General features: G+C 40.1%; 2 protein-coding genes and 1 pseudogene across 2 annotated transcripts; 2 read left to right on the forward strand and 1 right to left on the reverse strand.

Moving 5' to 3' along the window:
* Nucleotides 1–249: 249 nt before the first annotated feature.
* Nucleotides 250–1305, forward strand: LOC119415186 (chemokine XC receptor 1-like). Its single transcript, XM_037682340.1, has one exon. The coding sequence runs from the start codon at nucleotides 250–252 to the stop codon at nucleotides 1303–1305; it is 1056 nt and encodes a 351-aa protein (XP_037538268.1).
* A 1655-nt stretch (nucleotides 1306–2960) lies between these two features.
* Nucleotides 2961–4921, reverse strand: LOC119414257 (annotated as a pseudogene).
* A 1243-nt stretch (nucleotides 4922–6164) lies between these two features.
* Nucleotides 6165–7172, forward strand: LOC119414258 (chemokine XC receptor 1-like). The gene has a single exon (XM_037681353.1). The coding sequence runs from the start codon at nucleotides 6165–6167 to the stop codon at nucleotides 7170–7172; it is 1008 nt and encodes a 335-aa protein (XP_037537281.1).
* The last annotated feature ends 1126 nt before the right edge of the window (nucleotides 7173–8298 follow it).

Genomic DNA, 8298 nt, shown 5'->3' on the forward strand with positions numbered 1-8298 from the left:
TTATTTAAAAACATTTTCGTAACAGTTCTGTATCCTTTAATCTTGTCAAAAAAAGAAAATAAATGTGGTAAATAAACATATAATAAATTTGACAAAAATTATATTCATGACTCAGCAAAATATTATACAAGGTATTCACATTTATTGAAGTATGAACTCATTAAAATAATCAAATTTGTCGCTTTTAATTATACTTTCTATAAATATTTTGTTTTTATCATATATAGACTCTGTTCTTGCTGGAGGAAAATGGCCACAACTGAAAGCTACACAGATTATTGGACCTCAGAGATCTATGACGATGACTACGAAAGTGACGGGTGCAACCAAACAAATGCCATTAAATTTGGAGCGACATTTACTCCCTTGTTTTTCTCCACTGTGATGATCTTCAGCCTGTTTGGAAACATCCTAGTTCTCGTCATTCTCTTCAAGTATGAGAATCTGAAATCCCTCACCAACACTTTCATCCTGAACCTGGCTGTATCTGATCTCTTCTTCACCTCAGGTTTGCCCTTTTGGGCCTACTACCACCATGTCTCTGAATGGAAGTTTGGAGAGCCTCTGTGTGTAATAGTTAACTTTATTTTCTATGTTGGCTTCTACAGCAGTGGGTTCCTCCTCATCCTCATGACTATTCATCGCTATGTAGCTGTGATGAGTCCTCTCTCTGACATAGTGTCCGCCTCAGGTCTATCCAGCATCATAGCTACTGTGTTCATTTGGGTTGCTAGCATCCTGGCAGGCAGTCCAGTCTTCTTCTTTATTAAAGTAAAGAAATCAGAGACATCAGATCATTGTGTGTTTGACAGCTCCATTGGAAATTTGTGGGGAACCTACCAGCAAAACATCCTTTTCGTCATGACCTCAGCGGTTTTTGGTTTTTGCTACTTTCAGATCCTGTGCAGATTGCTGCTACCTCCGGCCCAAAGGAGAAGAAACAAAACTGTCAAACTCATTTTCACTCTCATGATTGTTTTCTTTGTAGGGTGGGGACCGTACAACTTAGTGATATTTCTCAAGTCATTGCCTTTGGAGTCCCAACACACTTTGAATTCATCATTGATGTCAGAACTCTGCAAAACTAAAACCGATTTGAATTATGCCTTCTACATCAGCCGACTCCTCGCCTTCTCCCACTGCTGCCTCAACCCGGTGTTTTACGTGTTTATGGGTGTAAAATTCAAAACGCATTTGAAGAAAATGCTGAGGAGCTGTGGTCACAACAACAGCAGCAACATCCGCAGCAGACAAAGCCGACTCACAATTACATCTCAAATGAGCGGGGAGGAGTTTTCCATGTAGTTAATTCAGTAAAAGAAATGAAACCACATCAACAAGTGAAATAAAAAAAATGAAATCCTTGAACACTTTTAATGGAATTTTCATTTTTCAGTTTGTCCTTAGAAAGAAAAGCATTTAGATTGTACTTTTGTCCTTCAGTTTAAGGCAGATTAGAAAGTTGCTGCACCTGCGATCTCCAAGTAAGTGAACTGAATACATGAAAGCAACTTATATATGTATATTCATCTACAATGTTAATTCAACTACAACAGCAACATGATGTGATTTTTCACAGTGATTATTCTGGTTAGAGATTCATGAGTCTAACAGCCACAGGGTAGAAGCTGTTCCTCAGTCTAGTGGTTCTACACTTAATGCTCCTTAACCTCCTTCCTGAGGGGAGAGGGGCAAAAAGTGTGTGTACTGGGTGAGTGGGGTCCTTCATGATGCAGGTGGCCCCTCTTCCTGCATCTGGAGGTGTAGATGTCTGTGATGGTGGGGAGACTGACTCCAACAGACTTCTGTGCAGCCTTCACCACTCTCTGCAATGCTTTTCTTTCTGCAGCTGTGCAGCCTCCATGCCACATGTTGATGCTGGAGCACAGGATGCTCTCCACTGCACACCTGTAGAAGGAGGTGAGGACTGAGCTTCCCAGACCAGCTCGTCTTAGCCGCCTGAGGAATTAGAGTCTCTGATGAGCTTTCTTGATCAGGCTGGTGATGTTGTTGCTCCTGCTGAGGTTGTCAGTCAGATGTACACCCAAGTACTTGTAGCTGGAGACCACTTCCACTGCAGATCCTCTTATGTTCAGGGGGGTGTAGGGGTGTTTGTTCTTTCTGAAGTCCACAATCATCTCCTTGGTTTCTTCTTTTGTGAGTTAGGCTGAGAAAGACATCAACTACTCTCTACTGTAAAGGCAGTGAGTTTACTTGGCATGCGAGTAGCTTCATGCATTAAAAGCTTGGAACTCCACACCGTTTATTTTCTTTTGGAGAAAGTTTTTTTTTGGGGGGGTGGGGGGTTATGCATAAAGTGTTCAACTATAAAACATAAGCCCAGTGGCTTAATTTATTTATTTTTACCACGTCCTGGATGACAGAATCTACAGCAGCCTGTTGGCAAGTTTGTGCTTTAAAATGGTACACACAAAGTCATAACCTATACAACTAACAAGACCTTGCACATATGCTGGTTAATATATTTAGTCACCCAGGTCGTGAAACATCCAAAAAACAGGTAAAAGAAACCAACAACACCAAAACAAATGGACTTCTACACTGAAGCTGAAGACATTTCACTTCCCATCCAGGAGGCTTTATCAATTCAAAAATGTCAGGCGTGTGTGGAGTTGACAGCTTTATAGAACTGCATGAGGGCCTTATTGTGTATGAATTCACATGCAGATTAGACTGGAACTACTTGCCCCTCATAATAGAAGCTTGTGAGTCTCTGTCTGCCTGGTTTACAAGAGAAATGTTTTGGTCACATGCATGAAGGTGTAAACTGGGGCGGAGCTGACTTGGAATAAGGTTTATAAGATCAATCATCCAGGTAGATAAAAAAAAAAAAAAAAAATTAAATTATGTCATCTGGACGAGTTTGGCCTAAAGTTGCATTGTAAGTTTTTGAAAGTTGAAATCTGAGACCTCCTCCTCTGTTTATTTTTTTTTCCTCGTTCAAACCATCTGTCTTCTCTGTCTAAAACATGAACATTTTGGTCCTCAAAAGAGTGTATCTTATCATTGAGGTGTAGGTGGACTGCTGAGTCTTGTCCTGAAGAGCTAGTTCTGGTGTTGAGACATGCGTCTACATTTAGTTTCTCTCATCTGAACATTCCTCACTGCATAAATTGCACCACTCAGTTTGGGTTTGGGGGTTCTGTCCTTGGGATGGACCAGCCTCGGTCTGAGGGTCCTTTTGGGTTTAAAATGTACTGGGATGTTGTATTTGGAAAAAATCCTTCTGAGTTTTTCAGATACTCCTGCAACAAATGGGATGACAATATGTGTTCTGTGTATCTGTTCTGCTGTGTGTTTTTTTTTTTTGGATATCTTTGCTGATTTTACAAAGGCCCTTTTAGGATGTCCGCAGGTTTGGTGAGCTTCTTTGAAGTTCCTGTTCCTTCCCTTCTGTCTTTGTGGGGACATGTTCGGCCCGGTGGTGTAAAGTTCTAATGACAGAAAGTTTGTGTTCCAGTGGGTGGTGAAAATCAAACAGACCATGCTGATTTGTGTAAATACCATAGGTTTCCTGTAAACTTCAATGTTGAGACTTCCATCTGTTCACCAAACAGTCCAGAAAAGGCAGCTTGTTGTTGCTTGCATCCTCTCTGTTGTTGTTGTTGTCCACAGAGTTGATATGTCTGCTGAACTCTTCTACTTCCTTTACATGGATTTTGATGCAAGTGTCGTCCACATATCTGAACCAGTGGCTCGGTGTTGTTCCCTTGAAGGAGTCCGGGGCTCCCTCTTCCATTTGCTCCATGATTGGTCACAATTGGTGACACTGGAGATCCCACGGCACAATCATGCTTCTGTCTGTAAAAGCTGTCATTGAACTTGAAACAAGATGTGGAATGACAAAATCCAGCAGAGTACAGATCAGGCTCTGGATGAAATTGGTCCTGTTGCTAAGGTCAATATCTTGTTGAAGATTTTTCCTGTCAGTTTCTACTGCCTCTGATGTGGCTATACATGTGAAAAGTAAAGTGACATCAAAAGATGCAAGAGTTTATCCTGGCGCCTTCTTCAGACTTTGTTTGCAAAATCCATGGAGTTCTCTATATGATGTGGTGTTTTCTGCAAGAGGAGCTAAAACACCAAAACAATGTTTTGCAATATTATCATATCCCGTTATGAATTATATCCGTTTCTATATTTTTTTGCTTTGTTTTGTTTTTTCTTTTTTTTCAATGTCCAGAGGACCAGATTGAACTTTTTTGGATTTTTCTACCTGGATTATTGAGCATGCATCAGGATACAAGTCACAGAGTTTATGCTATGGGTCTGAGTGGTGTTCCTATTTTGTGAATTTTGGGAAGTCAATATAAGCATGGAATGACTTCTCCTGGATACAATCTGTGAAAAATGAACAAAATATCTGACATGTCAAAGCAGGATGCAGGCAGAAGCAGGGGAAGCATTTAATGCGCTTTGATGGCTCCTCTGCTCCGATATTCTGCCCCCCTGTACTCAGCTGCACGCGTCCGCCAACTGTTAATAATGGTCGGTGGTAAGCTTGATTGGGGGTGTTGGGGGAAGGGGGAGCTGGTGTTGAGTTTGGACCTATAATTACTGTTGATTCGTTGGATCAGTTGGGGTTCGGAAATTATGTCTAAGGGCTGGGTCTGATTTTTTGGACCCGATTGCAACTCTATTATGGGGTGACACAGGTAACATGAACTAATGATGAGCTGGCTCGAGCCTCGAGGAACAGTTGGTAAGGGTTCACATAGCTGAAAAAACATGGGAGTGTTTCACAAGTTAGTCCAAGATTGGATTAAAAAATAAAAACAAAAACAAACAAAAAAAAGAAAATAAAAACCCACAGGGGCTGCAGGCTGAATTAATCAAAAGGGAACCAACTTTCTGCTACAGGAATGCAGAGCTGAGGCATTGTGGGTAAGGAGTCGTGCATCGTTATTCATATCTCTGACATTCTGATATGACATATTTTATGATTTACTCTTATTCACAGTGATCACGCCGACTTGTATTACATTCTTGGACTCTGTATAATGTGCCGTTAAGTCCAGTGAGTGTAAATCTTAGTCTGGTTATTAATCTTTCTTCTCTTCTGTTCCTCCACAGTTTCTCCCACTCATCTCTGAATTATGTAAAACCATCTTCCTTTGCTGTCTTCTTTGCATTGTTTTTGCCATTTCCCCTTCAGTTTTTGTTTAACATAGCTTCTGATTTACTAATATTACAAAGTTTATTTGATCCTTTGTTGCAGTTTTTGTTTTCCTGTCTGCTGCTTCATTCCCTCTCACCCTATTTGTGCTGGTATCCATAAAATTGGTACCGTCAGTTAAGATTAATCCAATAATTTATTGCTATTTGGTCTCTTCTTAGTGCTAACAGCCTTTCTTCCATTTCTTCACGTGCTCCAGTGTTAGGTTCTGGTGAGACTTGTGCTTTTTTGTTGGAAGAGCTCATCAGTCCATCAGTGTCAGCTGCATGTGATGAGCTGCACCTGTCACTCCGGAGCTGCAGAGAATAGGATTAATGGACACAGGCATGCAGAACAGGAACTGAAATCTTCACATCTAGACTTTTTCATTTCAGTGTTTAACTTTAGTGAGAACCTGAGCAGCAAAGAGCACAATCAAAATCTTGTCCAATTTAAAGTTTGTCATTATCGAAGGTTTTTGATCAAGTTATAGGATTTCTAAGGTACATGTATGTTGTAGTTGTCTGGAAACATGTTTATCGGCTGCTCTCAGCTGTTTGTCTATGTTTTTATGTTGTAAAAATTTAATTAAAGTTAATTGTGTCCGTTTTTGATTAAATGACAATAAAAAAAAAACCATCCTGAGAATATACAAGAAACAGCATAAAATATCTATGTTCAGTTAACTTTTGAAAACAAATCATGTGAAATTTCACCATCAGTTCCCAAGAAGGCAGCTTGTGACTCAATCTAAAACAGTAAATGAAACTTCAACCACTTCATCTGTCACAACTTCGTCTGTAAAGAACATTTCCGCACAAGATTTGCAGCTGATGTTTGCGGTGGTGAGTTTGTTTTTTGAGATCGGTTTGACGTTTTATACTTGTTTTAGAAAACAAAAAGGCCTTAACTATTTAAACAACTTCAAGTTAATAAAGTTTTGTTGACAAACTTCAGTTTTGTGCCAATGTTTTACAGATAATCTGCAATGGAGTACAAGAACAATCTGACCGACGATGGAGGAGACGACGGTGATGGAAATATAATCATTTGTAATTCTTTTGATTTTTCAACCATCAATGGATATATCTTCATCTTGATCACTATCATCAGTGTCATAGGAAATATCCTGCTAATATTTGCTCTTCATACCCAAAAAGACCTCAATTCTGTCATTAAAACCCACATACTGAACCTGGCGTGCTCTGATTTGATCTTCACGGCTTCACTCCCATTCTGGTCTTACTACCACCTCCACCACTGGATCTTTGGGGACTTTATGTGCAAATTCATAACGATGGTGCACTTTGTTGGTCTGTACAGCAGCATCTTTATACTCACCGCCTTGACTGTGGATCGTTTCATTGCCGTGGTGCTGAACAAGTGGTGGAACAACAACCTGAGGAAACGGTGTGCAGTTGGTGCTTCTGTAGCTGCTTGGATCATCAGCATTGCTGCATCTGTGTATGATACCAGTAAAATACAGGTGGAGGAAGACTACTACTGTGAAGCCAATTATGATGTCGACTTGGGATACTATTTTCAAGTTTCACTGCTGTTTTTACTCCCATTAATTATCATCATTTTCTGCCTTTTTGCCATTATCATGACTGTTTTCCAGTCTACAAGCAGACAAAGGCACAAAGCTATAGGTATAGTGTTCTGTACTATTTCAGCCTACTTCATCTGTTGGGGACCCTACAATTTTTTACTTTTTATCAAGTTTTTGTATGAACCCAAAGGCTGTAAGGCGGTGGAACTGTTAGAAACCACCTACAATATTTGTCGAATACTTGCCTTCTCCCACTGCTGTGTGAACCCATCACTCTGTCTGCTGTCACAGACGGTGAGAAGACATCTGCTGAGTCGTCTAGAAGGTGAAATTGTTTGTCTGAACAAAAGGAAGGTCACCGAGCAGAACAGATTGGACCTCGAAACTGTGTGCTTGAGCATCGCACCAAACTCAGCTGTCATAGTGAAACGGGGCAATCTTTAGACAATTATTTTTCAGACTGTCATGTCAGCCTCTAACTTAGTTTTTATAGTTGGATGTTTTTAGTACAGGATGTGTGTAGAGCAACTTTTAAAGTTTTGATGTATGTGATACTTTTGGTTTCATGCACATGGGTATTTTTTTTTAACTATTTTCTTTATTTTATGTAATATTTCTTTAAAATACAAAAAAGTTATCTGAATTCCAATAAACCTGCTTTTGATTTTCTTAAGCAAGCAAAATCTTCTGCCTCTTATTCATCAGAATCAGAATAAACTTTATTATCATTGTACCGAAATACAATGAGATTATGTTCATACAGTTGTCCAAAAGATAGGCGAAGTGCACATTGTTGCTGCTACTGGAGCGTGGCCCCTTATCCTTTTTCAGAATACTTTTTTAAATAGAAAAGGGGAAAAATCCATGAGAATAGGATAGTGGTATTACAAATAAGAAAGATCTCTTCACACCTTATTACATCAGGACACGATTTAAGACATCAAGAAACACTCTACCAGCAAGCACATTTATAAACACCTTACATATGCATTTGACAATTTGACAGTAAGGCAGTGAGATTCATCCATGAAGCACTTCCAGATAAACCATAGTCCTGATAAGATGTTGGTCAGCCAGCACAGTTCTGATAATCCTTCACAGACAGAAGTTCTCAGGGGTGGGGGGGGGGGGGGGGTGCAATAGACAAAGCTTTTCCTTACTTTTTACATAGCCCAGGAGAAATTTGATCAGTCAGCCTGTTTTCGAAGACAACCGGGTGAGTCAGATTCAGAAAAGCCACAATTGTAGATTTTTTTCAGGCAGACTGTTTTTTTTCTTGTCAGCCTTGAGTTCTGCTGGTACTTTCAAGATCCAAAATGGCCAGATTAGTGAGCATTCCACTGGTCTATGCCTACAAGGCTCCTCCAAGGTCGTCTCCAACATGCTGGTGAGTCCCAGAAGCCACAGGTGGCCTGCAATTCTCACAAATTGCTTCCATCTTATGGTTTATGTCCTAAATCAGCTGATTTTGAGTACTCGAAGCACGAACCAAACCTTCATACAGACTTGGCAATTTTGCCATTGCCGACACTGCTGCTGCCGTCTTCCTTAATAGTCGATAACACAGGAA

This window comes from Nematolebias whitei, chromosome 9, assembly GCF_014905685.2.
Source record: "Nematolebias whitei isolate Nwh7 chromosome 9, NemWhi1, whole genome shotgun sequence".
NCBI lineage: Eukaryota > Metazoa > Chordata > Actinopteri > Cyprinodontiformes > Rivulidae > Nematolebias > Nematolebias whitei.